At 42.1% G+C, this 15,746-nt stretch overlaps 1 protein-coding gene across 1 annotated transcript in view; it reads right to left on the bottom strand.

Annotated features, from left to right (window-relative positions):
- Window positions 1-15,746, bottom strand: part of LOC122481631 (aldehyde oxidase 2) — an 87,253-nt gene that overhangs the window by 4,542 nt on the left and 66,965 nt on the right. The window contains exons 32-34 of the mRNA XM_043577434.1: window positions 14,960-15,025; window positions 14,660-14,848; window positions 11,406-11,573 (exon numbers count right to left, since the gene is read on the bottom strand). Coding sequence (XP_043433369.1) covers window positions 11,406-11,573; window positions 14,660-14,848; window positions 14,960-15,025 — 423 coding nt within the window. The remainder of the gene's footprint in view (window positions 1-11,405; window positions 11,574-14,659; window positions 14,849-14,959; window positions 15,026-15,746) is intronic.

Raw genomic sequence — 15,746 nt, 5'->3', positions numbered from 1 at the left:
GCGGGCCTGGGTAGTCCAAACCCTGCATATTCCAAAGAAAGTTTTAGCTCCTGACCAGCTCCTGGGAGGTAACACCAAAGCCCTAGCAATCCCACCTGATAAGATGTCTTTGTTTACCTGGGGCCTTGTGTCATGTGGTATCATTTGACCTCTGGAAGAGCTGGACACTGAGTAACTAAGATCAGTATGCAGATAACTTATGCCTACACAACTGATCTCTAATAAAAACCCTTGACACCAAGGCTCAGGTAAGCTTCTTTGGTTGGAAAAACCTTGTGTATCTTCTCATACATCATTGCTGGAGAATTAGGTGTTGTCTATGTGACTCCGCTGGGAGAAGACAACTGGAAGCTTGTGCCTGGTCTCTCCTGGACTCTGCCCTATGTTCCTTTTTCCTTTGCTGATGTTAACCTCTATCTTTTCACCATAATAAACCATAACCATGAGTATACCAGCTTTCCTGAATTCTGTGAGTGCATCTAGTGAACCATTGAATCTGAATGTGGTCTTGTGGACTTTTAACTCAGTCTTCTTCATTATCATCACCATCATCATCCTCACCATCAATGTGTGCATTGACCACTTACTATGTGTGACAACTGCAAAATGCTTTTCATGTGTTAATTTTTGTTTTTTTTTTGAGAGAGAGAGAGAGACAGAGAGCACATGAGTGAAGGGGGGGACAGAGAGAGAGGGAGGAGGGAGAGAGAGAATCTTAAGCAGCCTCCACACCCAGCGCAGACCCCAACTTGGGGCTCCATCTCACAACTGGAAGATCATGACCTGAGCTGAAATCAAGAGTCAGACATGTAACCAACTCAGCCACCCTTGTACCCCACCATGTGTTATCTTAATCAATCCTTACAACAACCTGGAAGGTAATTCAAATTATTCTCCTCACACACCTGTCCCCCAATTTTATAGATAAGGAAACCAAGTGATCAGAGAAGTTAAATAAATCATCAAAAGTAGAGCTGGCCTTCTAACCCACATCCTTCTGACTCCAGGGCCTATGTCTTAACCACTAAGCTAAAAGGGTACATCGTGACTCCTTTCCATTGCTAGTTAAGTGGCTGCTTTTTTTCCTGTTTCACATTCTGTGTTGCTTATTCCCTCTTTTCAACAGTTTTGCCCTGTTCCTTTTTAGGTGCTGTCCCTACCTCTTCCCTTCCCCTGCTTCTCTCAACTAAAGGAGTAACCTTCCAGAGACCAGGTAGGAGGGTTTTTAGGTACAAAAACATACATTCAGTAACCGTGTCAGGTAATCCCCCTTCATAGTAAGAAAGGCCACTCTGTGAAGTCTCACCAAACGTTGCAGGGAACAGATTCAGTCCCTGCACCCTGGAGCAAGCATGCTCAACATGGAACCAGTTTCACAGCCTATTAAGTGCTGGTGAAACCTCTTCCAAGACAGCGTGAGAGGCAGGGAGGTGAAGAATGTGATGAAGAATGAAAGAGCATGTGCCTGTCTGAGTGTGTGTGTGCATGTACATGTATGTATGTGTGTGTGTTTGTGTGTCTCACAGGGACAGAATGATAGACAGCATTCTGACAAAGGCACCATGGGAGACTTCACTCTGAGTCACCTCCTGAGTCGTGCAGTTTGTGTCTGTGCTCCATCTCAGAATCCGTGGGACTGAGGTGTGTGTGTGTGTGGCTTTTAAGGCCTTGCCAAGGATCTGTGGCTTAGCTTCCAGCAGAACTGGGTGCAGAATGCATGTTTCTACGTGTTATTGGGGTAGGTTCCAAAACTATAAAGAAACAGAATGCAATCTTGTAGGACTGCCAGTACCTCTCCCTCTGCTCAGAGAAATGCAAAGCAGTGCACAGGGTGTGGGGTTAAGGACTAGTGTTTGGGGGCCAACCAACCCACACTAGTGTAGGTAAACCTGGCTGCTTCACGGCACAGGAAACGTTCACGTGTCTCTCCTTCATCTGGCAGGGACAGCTCCCTTTACTGAACTAACAGGTGGCACTTAAAAGTGCCATTAAAATGCTGCCAACTCTGAGTCTGGGCATCCAGAACTGTGAACGAAGCAGGAAGGCAAAATGGAACATGGGGGTGGCAAGGCGGTGGCAATGCGGAGGGAAGAGAGTAGGTGGGAGGAGGCTGCACTAGGGTCTGCACGGCAGGGAAGGTAAAGGCCTTCAGAAACTGGACACCTGTCAACCGTACAGAACATGGATGGGTGTCGCCACTGGAATTGGGCGCTGGTCTAGAATGAAAGGACCGCTTCTCAAGGAGATACTCTAGAGCCAGGCCTCAGCCCAGCACATGACACAACCACTTGTGGTGGCTGCAAGTGTTCCTTGTGAGTCAGCATTATGAAGCTGCCCCTTCCAAATGCCGAGTGAACTGAAACCTGTTTGCAAACTTGTTTCTAAGCTGAAGGTCTGATTTTAGCTTCCAGGAGATAGAAACTGAATCTGCTTATTTGCTTTATGTGGCCTCCTGCTAGGTCAGCCCCCACACACCATGTTTTTGTAGTTACTTTATATACATATATATATATGTATGTATATATATATATACATACATATATATATATGTTTATTTTTGAGAGAGAGACAGTGAGCACAAGCAGGGGAGTGGCAGAGAGAGACAGAGAGGGAGACACAGAATCTGAAGCAGGCTCCAGGCTCTGAGCTGTTAGTGCACAGCCTGATGTGGGGCTCAAACTCACAAACCGTGAGATCATGACCTGAGCTGAAGTCAGACCCTTAACTGACTGAGCCACCCAGGTGCCCCTTGTAGTTACTTTAATAAATACTTTTTGCTGTGAGTGATAACAAGGTGTTTGTATTTGCCCTACTGTCAAATTCTCCAAGGAAGTATTTTTCTTTCTTTCTTTCTTTCTTTTTTTATTTTATTTATTTATTTATTTTAACGTTTATTTATTTTTGAGACAGAGAGAGACAGAGCATGAACGGGGGAGGGTCAGAGAGAGGGAGACACAGAATCTGAAACAGGCTCCAGGCTCCAGGCTCTGAGCTGTCAGCCCAGAGCCTGACGCGGGGCTCGAACTCACAGACTGCGAGATCATGACCTGAGCCGAAGTCGGACACTTAACCGACTGAGCCACCCAGGCGCCCCTCTTTCTTTCTTTTTTTAAATGTTTATTTAGTTTTGAGAGAGAGAGAGAGAGAGAGAGAGAGAGAAAGCGGGAAAGGGCAGAAAGAGAGGGAGACACAGAATCCAAAGCAGACTCCAGGCTCCAAGCTATCAGCATAGAGCCTGATGGGCAAACTCACAAAATGTGAGATCATGACCTGGGCCGAAGTTGGATGCTTAATCAACTGAGCCACCCAGGTGCCCCACCAAGGCAGTATTTTTCTAATTTTTAAGACTGTGGAACTCTTCATGTCTCCGAATCCTAAAGATTTTTTTTTTTTTTTTTTTAGGTGAAATCACTGTTTCTAAGGAAAAGTTCTAATTTGAAAATGTTAGGTATTTTCTGTGTATCTTTAAAAGAAGTTTCCTTTTTTTTCCCTTGTGGAATTTTAAATGACTGTATAAAACACATTTCCAAGAAATGCATTTTTCTTTCTCCCATCACCAAGAAAGAGATACATAGAGATGACATTTTGGGGCATGTATGGCCGAGCCCGGCTGCTCTGCTGGGCTCAGAGCAGAAACTACCACCAGCAACACCGTTGTAACCAAGTGTTAACCACCTAAGAAAGGGCACATGGGTAAAAACCACAATCAACAGCTCTGATCAAAGTAACCAAAGACACAGATGTAAACAACCTTTGATATAGTAAACGATTGCTCAAGTAGAATTTTTTTGCCTGCTTTTTGTTGCAGCTTGAAACTAATGATCTGCAAAAATGAGGCTGCTAGTCTTTTTTTTTTTTTTTTAAGTTTATTTATTTATTTTGAGACAAAGAGTGCACTCACAAAAGCTGGAAGGGGCAGAGAGAGAGGGAGAGAGAGAATCCCAAGCTGGCTCCCCACCACCAGTGCAGAGCCAGACTTGGGGCTCAATCCCATGAACCATGAGATCATGACCTGAGCTGAAACCATGAATTGGACACTCAACTGACTGAGCCACCCAGGCGCCCTGAGACTGTAGTCTTAAGAGTTGTTTTTTGCTGTCCTTAGCAGGTCAACTCGATTTAATGTGGAAATCTTTTTAAGCCCTTTGGGAGAGGCATATTTTGAAGAAAGTGATTAATAGTTACGGGTATTTGGTGGAAACTTCACTTTAATATTTACAGAGTGACATATTTACATAATATTTTTACATGCGTTATTTTATTTAATTCCAAAGGAAAAGTACTGAGGGTTTGACCATCATTTCTGTTTAAGAAATAGTTATAGGCAGGCTGTTATTTACCTTATGGTTATAAGGAGGTTATTAAAAGAGGAGGTTTTAGACTCTCCAGTGCATGTTCTAGTACACAGAAATTCTGAACCTCTCGCCTTCCGACTTGTCAGAGCAAATTGTGTTTTGACAACAGTATTCAAAGGCCAAATACTAAGGGTGTTAATTATCTGTTTCTCAAAAAATGTTTGTTTTTGTTTTTTTGCATAGTACAGTGTTATATGCCAGTGTGAATCATTATATACAGCTCACGCTTTAAAAATTTTTTTAATGTTTTTTTTTTTGAGAGAGAGAGAGAGAGAGACAAAGCATGAGTAGGGGAGAGAAGAGAGGGAAACACAGAATCCGAAGCAGGCTCCACGCTCTGAGCTGTCAGCACAGAGCCCGATGTGGGGCTCAAACTCAGTGGACTGTGAGATCATGACCTGAGCAGAAGTGGAATGCTTAACTGATTGAACGACCTAGGCGCCCCTATGCAGTTGATCCTTGAACAACATGGGGGTAGGGGTGGCAATCCTCCGTGAAATTGAAAATCCACTTATAATTTTGACTCCCAAAAACTTAAGTACTACTAGCCTACTGTTTACTTAAATGAACTATGTTATTGTAACATAGCTGATTAGCACATATGTATCATATACTGTATTCTTATTATAAAGTAAGATAAAGAAGAGAAAATGTTATAAGAAAATCTTAAGGGGACACCTGTGTGGCTCAGTTGGTTAAGTGTTGGACTCTTGATCTCAGCTCAGGTCTTGATCTAGGGTCGTGGGTTTGAGCCCCGCAACGGGCTCCACACTGGGCATGGAAGCCTACTTTAAAAAAAAATATCTTAAGGAAGAGAAAATACATTTACCATGCTGTACTGTAATAAATCTGGGTATAAGTGAATCTGCACAGTTCAAACCTATGTGGTTCAAGGATTGACTGTATTTCAGTTAAAATAGCATGTTGTAGTTTGTTTCAAGGTAAATCTGATACAGGCTCAGATTTGTTTCAAGATGCTTTAAAGAGATTGGTCTGTGTGAGGAGCCAGGCTATGAGAACTTTAGGAGGCTTATTGTGTGAATAAATCATAATTTCTAAAGAACTGAAGATGGAGACTTGGATTGTGATAGAAGCTAGATGCCAGGGAAGCTGGAACAAAGATCATTCAGGTTTCACCCTCCTGATGTGAAGATAAGTGGTATGGCCACAAGTTTTTATTTGTTATCTCTATGCCAGAAAGAACCACAAACAGCCTGTTAGTTACAAGTTTTTTCTACCAATATCAGAGACTTACAAGGTAAGGCCATTAAAAATTTTTTTTTTATGTTCATTTATTTTGAGAGAGAGAGGGAAAGAACACAAGCGCAAGTGGGGGTGGGGAAGAGAGAACAGGAGAGAAAATCCCAAGCAATCTCCACACTGTCAGCACAGAGCCTGATGCAGGGCTCCTTCTCAGGAACCGTGAAATCATGACCTGAGCCAAAATCAAGAGTTGTACACTTAACTGACTGAGCCACCCAGGCGCCCCCAAGGTAAGGCCATTTTTGAGGGCTACTTGGTCCCATTTTACTTTGAATCTAATGAAACTGCCACAGGGCCTTTGCACTAACTATTCTCTGTCTGGAACATACCATTACCAGCTTTATGCTTGTTCCTTCCTCAGCTCAAAGGTCAATGTCCTAGAGAAAATTTCTCTAATAGACCATCAAAAATAATCTAAAATAATCTTTCCATCACATTATAGCCCCCTATTTTTCTATTTTGCTTCAGAGTATTTCTCACCACCTGAGATTGTATTGTGTGAATGTGAGCTCCATGTGGGCAGAGATTGACTGGCTCACTGTTTCTTTAGTTCCCCAGCAGTGTCTGGTGCATGGAAAAATGAATGAATGATTGCATGATGAATGATCAGAGCTGGGGCCAAATTTGACCTCTTTGACTTTAAGAAAAGGTTAAGGCTAAATTAGTGAAGTTTTGTTCTATTGATGAACAGGCATCATCCAGAGTCAGCTAAGTACTTATAATTCACAGTAGTTGTTTGTCTTCCTCCCCTGCTACACCATAAACAACTTGAGAGCAGATACCAGTGAATCTCATTCACCAGTATACTCCTGGTACCTCAAAATATGCAAAAAGGAAAGTATTGAATTAATTTCTTGAATTTGATTAAAATATGAAAGGTAAGTAGGGATTAGCCAGGTGAGGAAAAGGAGGAAGATGGTTTCAAGCAGAGGAGAGAGCTTGGTGGAAGCCTCTGTCCTTGATATGAGGAACAGACAGAAGATGGCAAGTGTGGAGAGAGAAGGCAGGGTAGGGTGCCATGCATAGCTGGAGAAGTGGGTGAGGCCAGCCATAGGGGAATTTGCAGGTTTGTAGGCTTGGCAGGGCAAGTTAAAAAGTTACATCTTTATCCTAAGAGCAATGGGAACCTTTTTACCTGTGTATATGCTAGAGTGACATGATCATATTTGTCACAACACAAATTTTTGGCTGCACTGGGTACTGTGAAGTCAGCAATGAAGCTGCTTTGACCTAGGCTGGAGAGATGTGAGGTGGACTTAGGGTCTCTAGAAAGTAAGCTCCACAAATGTAGACACTGCCCTCTGTTTCATTCACTTCTGAATTCCCAGCACCCAGAACAATGTCTGGTACCTGCTTTGTGGTACAATATAGATAGAGGAGTATTGCCATTTCCTGTGACAGGAAGTAGCAGATGAATCCATATTTTATGTGTTTCTGGTCCTCTTTGTTACACCAAGAATCAGGACTTCCTCCTCTCTGCTTCCCTTGGGAGGCCCCACTCAAGGCTATCTTTTGGTTATTCTTTTTCTTTTTTTTTTTTTTAATTTTTTTTTTCCAACGTTTATTTTTGGGACAGAGAGAGACAGAGCATGAACGGGGGAGGGGCAGAGAGAGAGGGAGACACAGAATCGGAAACAGGCTCCAGGCTCTGAGCCATCAGCCCAGAGCCTGACGCAGGGCTCGAACTCACGGACCCTGAGATCGTGACCTGACTGAAGTCGGACGCTTAACCGACTGCGCCACCCAGGCGCCCCTTGGTTATTCTTTTTCTGTTGGTGTACAGCTGAAGGGAGGGGGTCTGGAGGTGAGAATGGAGAAAGGTTTTTTTTTTTTTTAAGTTTTATTTATTTATTTATTTTGAGGGAGACAGAGACAGTGTGAGCGGGGGAGGGGCAGAGAGAGGGAGAGAGAGAATACCAAGCAGGCTCCATGTTGCCAGCACAGACCTTGTCCCAGGGCTCAATCCCACGATTGAGCTATCAGCTGGAGCTCAGAACCTATGAGATCATGATCTGAGCCGAAATCAAGAGTTGGACGCTTAACTGACTGAGCCACCCAGGTGCCCTGAACAGAGAAACTCTTGAATCCCTGAAGTCTTGTCAAGAATTTGAAGTCACTCATTATGAAGTCACTCCCAATTATACGGTTCAAACCTTTTCAAATATTAATGTCAGGGATATCTCAATTTTGGAAAATAAGTATGTAAACAAGGTAAATTGTACATACAAATAATTACAAATTAAAAGATGGTTATAAGTGTGTGTGTATGTATATATAAATAACAAAATTTTTATGGTTATTTCTGATTAGTGGGGTTATATGGCTGATTTTAACTTTGATCTTACACTGCCAACATTTTCTTATTTTTCCATAATGGACATGTGTTACTTTTGTGAAGATAAAAAATAATACATGTTTAAAAATGAGGTTTATAATATCAAACATAGATTATAACATGTGGTGCTATTTAGATGTATTTAAAAAAATGTGAGGTTACTCTCACATTGACCCTGAGCATTTGATTGATGGGTATACAAATTATTCGATGATTTATATCCATGAATATATATATTAAATTACTATTACCAAAAAAATCAGACTTGGGAGAAAAACCCGGACTCATGCCATGAACAAGGTAGCTGGCAGGTGGGGTCCCAAATGGTGAATGAAATCAGAGTCATTCACTTCTTTACCATTGCATATAACAGAGTGACTTTGCCAGATAACCCAACTATTAAAAATGGCCTAAAGCCTTGGAGATGAAGGAATTCATTTTCCGGGAGCTAGGCCATTTTGAAGACCGAAAAATGTTAAACGTGGGCAAGAAAGGAAGAGTAGAATTGCTGCTCCGAGTTTTTAGTTTCACTAAAATGGCCCATTTTGGGAAAGGATATTTATTACTGTAAAATACGATTGAGAACATTTTTTTGAAAGGTTGAAAGCGGAACGATTGGTGTCGAGATCACGTGATTCTGCAGTTACCACGTGACCACTGCTGTTGTCCGGAGGGGCGGACTTGACCCTCCAGTTCCAAATCCACCCAGAGAAGGTGTTCCTAGCAGTGGAGGAGTACTGGTTTCCTGGCCCTGCCCCTCTGAGCAGGACTGGCCGGAGGTGGGTGACTACAACCCTTCTGTGGACAGTGCAGTCAGGTGAGGGGCAGCCTGAGGGGCAGAGCTGTTGCTGGGACACTTGGAGGGAAATACAGTGTGGTGGGTTTTATTGGAATAGGAGAAATGTTGAGTCAGCCTTGGGGATAGAAAGAGGAATAGATCATTTAGGGGAAGGAAATGAGTAATTATGACACTTGTATTTTTCTTTTAAGTTGTATTGTTTAGTCTCTACACCCAATATGGGGCTTGAACTCATGACCCCAAGATCAAGAGTTGCATGCTCTTCTGACTGAGCCAGCCAAACATGCCTATGACACTTATTTTTAAGCAATATTCCCAAGTCCTGGGTCATGTTATTCTTTCACTCTATGGCTGGATATTTTGAAGAGGTCAGTTAAGTATTTGAGCTTCTTTTTTAAAAAAAATATATCTTTTAATGTTTTTATTTATTTTTGAGAGAGAGAGAGTGGGGGGGGCAGGGGAGAGGCAGAGAGAGGTGGAGACACAGAATTGGAAGCAGGCTCTAAGCCCTGAGCTGTCAGCACAGAGCCCGATGTGGGGCTCAAACTCAGGAACCGCGAGATCATGACCTGAGCCAAAGTCCGATGCCCAACTGACTGAGCCACCCAGGTGCCCTTGGGCTTCCTTTAATATAGATATGAAAAAATACAAATTTCTTTTAAGAGGTAGAGAATCAGTTCTTTTCTCTCTAAGAAGCAATATACTATGCTGGAGCCAGACAGTCTGGGTTTGAATCTTGACCTTGGGCAAATGACCATACCTCAGTTTCCTCAATAGTAAAATGAAAAAAATAATACTAGTTACCTGATAGAGTTTGACTAATGAGATATTTCACTAATGTGAAATATTTAGTATGGTGCCCAATCAATGCCAACTACTGTTACTATTTATATTAGGATGATATGAGGAGATGGGCAAGGTGGACTCAGTGACCTCACTGGGGTTGCGTAGCTGCAACGTTCAGCAGGCTGGCCTTACAGCAGGCTGCATCTAGCAGGTAGCTCCCCAGTCTTCCCTCTCCTGGGCTGGGTGGCATTGTTATGAAATGGAATGAAGTGGAAAAGCAGCCGCTGTTATTTCTTTTCATTTTCTTTTAATGTTTATTTATTTATTTATTTATTTGTTTGTTTGTTTATTTATTGAGAGAGAGAGAGAGAGAGAGAGAGAGAATCTCAAGCAGGCTCTGGGCTGCCAGCATGGATGTGGGACTTGATCTAACAAACTGTGAGATCATGACCTGAGCTGAAATCAAGAGTTAGATGCTTAACCAACTGAGCCACTCAGTTGGCACTCAGATGCTCCAAGATCATGTTATTTCTAAATGAAAGCTAGACTGTGTACCCTGTGTTTGTATAGGGAGCATGGAGAGTGTGTTATCAAATATAGCTACATGACACATGGCTTATTTTTATGTTTAGTTTTCTTGAAGAGTAGGATAGATTAGATAGGATAGAGGGAGGAAATATAATAGCTTGATGAAATCATTAGTTGTTTAATATTTAGCTATTAGTTTTTGTTTTGTTTTCTTTTTTTAATAATTCTTTTCTTATATTTATTTTATTTTTGAGACAGAGAGAGAGCAGGGAAGAAGCAGAGAGAGAGGGAGAGAGAGAATCCCAAGAAGGCTCCATGCTGTCAGTGCAGAGCCTGATGTGGGGCTCAATCCCATGAAGCATGAGATTATGACCTAAGCCGAAATCAAGAGTCTGATGCTTAACCAACTGAGCCATCTGGTGCCCAGCTATTAGTTTCTAAAGCATCATAATTACTCTACTTCAGGATTGCTGAGAAAATCAAATTAAATAACAGATAGGGATGTGCTTTAAAAAATTTTTTTTTTAATTTTTTTTCAACGTTTTTTATTTATTTTTGGGACAGAGAGAGACAGAGCATGAATGGGCGAGGGGCAGAGAGAGAGGGAGACACAGAATCGGAAACAGGCTCCAGGCTCTGAGCCATCAGCCCAGAGCCTGACGCAGGGCTCGAACTCACGGACCCTGAGATCGTGACCTGACTGAAGTCGGACGCTTAACCGACTGCGCCACCCAGGCGCCCCATAAATTTTTAAATTGCTACATATACAAAAGGTATTTGTTTTTGTGTGTGTGTGTGTGTGTGTGTGTTTTTAGGCCTTTATTTTTTTTTTTAATGAAATTTATTGACAAATTGGTTTCCATACAACACCCAGTGCTCATCCCAAAAGGTGCCCTCCTCAATACCCATCACCCACCCTCTCCTCCCTCCCACCCCCCATACAAAAGGTATTTGTGTGATTTCTTTTTATCATCTTATATTTTATTTAAAAAATTTTAAATGTTTTTTATTTATATTTGAGAGAGAGACACAGAGAGAGAGACAGAGCACGAATAGGGGTAGGGCAGAGAGACAGAGACAGAATCTGAAGCAGGCTTCAGGCTCTGAGGTGTCAGCATAGAGCCCGACACGGGGCTCGAACTCATGAGCAGTGAGATCATGACCTGAGACGAAGTGGGATGCCCAACCTACTGAGCCACCCGAGGTGCCCCTATCATCTTATATTTTATAATTTGACCTTATAATTTGATCAGATTAGGTTATGAATTTTTACCTTACTGGTCTAAGAAGCAAGAGATAGAAAAATCACCTTTTAGGAAAGTAAACAATAATTCCTTACCATCTCTGTGAACCGATCTGCACAGGCCATTCGAACTTGTTCCGGGGTTGCTGGACTCTTCACTATGAAGTCCTCGACTATGTCTCTTTCTTTGCATGCTGCGGCCACAGCATCAGTGATGGCAAAGAACACAGATGACCCCAAGAACATCCCGGACTCCCCCAGGCCCTGCAAGAAAGCACATTTGTTTTAGAACCTTCTATAGTAGATTACAAACTATATTTCAGGGCCCAGATCTTTATTCTCCATTGTGTCCCCAACTCTGAGCAAGTGTCTCACTCACAATAATTCTCAATAAATGTTTGTTCACTGATTTATTGACTGAATGAAACTTGAATACTCTTAAAAATCCCAGTATCACCTGAGCTTCCCATATCTGTAATACTGTCTAGGTTGAATATTTTTTCTATAGGAAAGGAATGTGTCTACAGGAAAGGGGGGGTTACCCTATTTAGGGAAGCACAATAAACAGCCAATGTCATGAGCAGAGAGAAAAAATGCCTCATTATGTCTGCAGAATCAGGGAGGGTAGGGTACTCTAGAAGAATGAGTATAGACTTTGGTACCAGATAATGGGTTGAAAGCCTATCATCCACAAGGAATAGTCAGGTAATATAAAGGGGGTACTGTGGGTAGTTGAAGGACAGTAAGGAAAAGCGGGAATCATGGTGAAGTAGAGATACCCCCAGGTCCTGTCTCAAGGGGCAGCTGTTTTTCAGTTCTAGCTAATTTATGCCTTCTAAGAATGTAGCCAAAATTACCAGATCATCCAATTTTTCAAGAGAATTTAGATGTTCTTATTTTAATGTACAATTCCCTGATACTTAAAAGCACTGTAGGTCACAGAAAACACATCTGCAGCCTAGATTCAGTCAGTGGCCCTCCAGTCTGCAGCCCTAGATATTAAGTTTGAATCCTGGCCCTTACTCCCTTTGTTTTTCTGGGTGAGATTCTCTCTCCAGCCTCTGTTTCTTTATTGGTGAAATTCAGGCAATGGTATCTACCTTACAGGGTGCTGTGAAGTTCAGCAAGTGCAAAAGCACCCAGTGGTACTTGGTAGGTCCCTGTTATTATTACACAGCACCTTCCATGGGGCCCCTGTAAACCCCTGATTTTCCTGAGGGTCTGTGTAAGAGTGGCTGGCCACAACCACAGGACTCAAGCGTCCTGCCTGTCCTATTGCTCTTAGGATCTGAAAGCTGCTGTCTGTGGGCTCTGAGCTTCCTTTTGCCTTTTCCTCTTTGAGTGATTTCCAGCCTGATGAGAATCCAAGGGTGCTGCTGATTGCTCTTCCTTTCAAACATGCACCCCCCCACCCAAGTGTCATCATCACACACTAGAGGAAGTTCCTGGGATGAAAGTGGGCTCCAGTTTGGAAATGATAAAATTCCAGCAGATATATGTGGACTCGTTTTCTCTTATATCAATTTGTCACCCTTAGTAAGAAGTTTCCTAAAAGACTTGAAAGAAAATTAAAAAAAATTTTTTTTTAATGTTTATTTATTTTTGAGAGAGAGAAAAAGAGAGAGAGACAGAGTGTGAGTTGGGGAGGGTCAGAGAGAGGGAGACACAGAATCCAAACCAGGCTCCAGGCTCTGAGCTGTTAACATAGAGCCCAGTGGAGGGCTCGAACCCACAAACTGAACTGTTAGATCCTGACCTGAGCCGAAGTCAGTAGCTCAATAGACTGAGCCACCCAGACACCCTGAAAGAAAATTTTGACAATACATCTCAAACCTAAAGGAAATTTCTACTCTGAGATGATTTTCATGTAATCTGCATACAGCAGTGCAAATAAATACTGACCTTTATTTTGATTTGCAGTTCCACGACTTTAGCAGTTACTAAGGGTTCGTGTCTTTGGTTCCTGACACCATTGACATTTGGGGCCAGATAATTCTTTGTTGTGGGGGCTGTCTTGTACATTGAAGGCTGTTTAGAAGCATCTCTGGCCTCTCTACCCAGAGCAGTGACATCTCCTCCCTCCAGATGCTGGTCCATCTCCAGACATTGCCAAATGTATCCTGGGGACCATTTGAAACTACTGTCCTATATCCATTTCTGGGTATGGATGAGGACCCTGAGCTCCCAAGAGGGGAGTGATTCATCTACAATAATAGGGAGCTGGTGAGGCTGGGGTGAAAACCCAGCTCCACTGAGACCTCAGTCCAGGATTCTTCCCATGCTGCCATGCTTCCTAAGATTTTAGTTAAGTTTCTTTTCTTTTTTTTTTTTTTCAGTTGAGGTTGCTTTTCTTTTTAATTTTAAGTTGTTTTATTTTTTATTTTTTTAAAATTTACATCCAAATTAGTTAGCATATAGCGCAACAATGATTTCAGGAGTAGATTCCTTAGTGCCCCTTACCCATGTAGCCCATCCCCCCTCCCACAACCCCTCCCGTAACCCTCAGTTTGTTCTCCATATTTTTGAGTCTCTTCTGTTTTGTCCTCCTCCCTGTTTTTATATTATTTTTGTTTCCCTTCCCTTATGCTCATCTGTTTTGTCTCTTAAAGTCCTCATATGAGTGAAGTCATATGATTTTTGTCTTTCTCTAATTTCACTTAGCATAATACCTCCATTTCCAATCATGTAGTTGCAAATGGCAAGATTTCATTTTTTTTGATTGCCGAGTAATACTCCACTGTATATATATACCACATTTTCTTTATCCATTCATCCATCAATGGACATTTGGGCTCTTTCCATACTTGGGCTATTGTTGATACTGCTGCTATAAACATGGGGGTGCATGTGTCCCTTCAAAATAGCACACCTGTATCCCTTGGATAAATGCCTACTAGTGCAATTGCTCGGTGATAGGGTAGTTCTATTTTTAGTTTTTTGAGGAACCTTCATACTGTTTTCCAGACTGGCTGCACCACCTTGCATTCCCACCAACAATGCAAAAGAGATCCTCTTTCTCTGTATCCTCGCCAACATCTGTTGTTGCTTGAGTAGTCTTAAGTTTCTTAAGTGAAAATATTATTCCATCAAATCAGAGCTTTTCACCAGGAAATTTAGAGTTTCCAGTGAAAGAGGATATTAATAAATAAAATCTCTAGCCGAGGATGGCCATTGGACAGAGATCATTTATCCTCTCTGAATCTCACATTTCTCTAGGTGATTCACCTCCAAATTCTAACAGTCTATTATGATTTGGTTCTGATACAGGTTGACATGTATTTTTTTATTTTTTCCACATGCTTCATTTACCATGCTACCTGCATTGCATAGTAGTAGGTTTGGGTGCTTACCTTGGATGAATAGATGGTTAATGGGGTTTGTGATGATGGCAACAAGGAGACATTGAACTCTTCTGGGACGTCAGTGATGGTTGGAATTTTATATTCATCTGGGCCTCGAGAGTACAGAACACCTTCTGGGGAATATTTTAGCTCTTCAGTGGTATAAAGACCCATTCCCTGAATAAAGGAACCTTCAACCTGAAAGGGGAAAATGTCAAGCTCTGTGATACTGTATGTTTCTTAGAAGGCCTTTACCTATCCCACAATGGTTTTCAGGAAGTGGCAGCTATCTAAGTGGCCAGTACCTACCTGCCCAATATCAATGGCGGGATTTAGGCTGCAACATGAATCCATGATGATGTCCGTTCTGATTTTCTGCCAAAAATTAAAATTACCTCATCATAACAACTTAAAAATATTATATGAAGGTTTATTTAAATGGTATCCAGAACTCCTATTGGTTAATTAACACTGCACTGAACCTCATTAATATTAGAGGTCGTAAGAAATCTGCCAAATTCTTCAATTTTAGTGCTACGACTGGCAATGACCCCAGAAGATCTTTCTATTTTGACCTCTCTTTTTTTTATGTCAAACTTCTTTCTTTAATTTTTAAAAATGTTTTTATTTATTTTTGAGACCAAAAGAGACAGAGCATGAGCAGGGGAGGGGCAGAGAGAGAGGGAGACACAGAATCCCAAGCAGGCTCCAGGCTCTGAGTGGTCAGCACAGAGCCCGACGAAGGGCTTGAACTCACGGACTGTGAGATCATGACCTGAGCTGAAGTTGGACGCTTAACCGACTGAGCCACCCAGGTGCCCCTGATTTTGACTTCTCTTAAGTGACTCCAAAGTCCATGGTATGTTAGTGCCTTTGAGTGTCACTTAGTAAATAATTGAGCCTGGTTGTTCTTCTGATTCTAAACCTGGATTTGTTGTTCTTTTTTTTTTTTAATGTTTATTTATTTTTGACAGAGAGAGAGAGAGACCGAGCATGAGTGGGGGAGGGGCAGAGAGAGAGGGAGACACAGAATCTGAAATAGGCTCCAGGCTCTGAGCTGTCAGCACAGAGCCTGTCGCGGGGCTTGAACTCACAG

Source organism: Prionailurus bengalensis, chromosome C1, assembly GCF_016509475.1.
Source record: "Prionailurus bengalensis isolate Pbe53 chromosome C1, Fcat_Pben_1.1_paternal_pri, whole genome shotgun sequence".
Classification (NCBI taxonomy): Eukaryota; Metazoa; Chordata; class Mammalia; order Carnivora; family Felidae; genus Prionailurus; species Prionailurus bengalensis.
The sequence above is the reverse complement of the archived record's forward strand: the minus strand, read 5'-3'. Positions and strand labels throughout refer to the sequence as shown.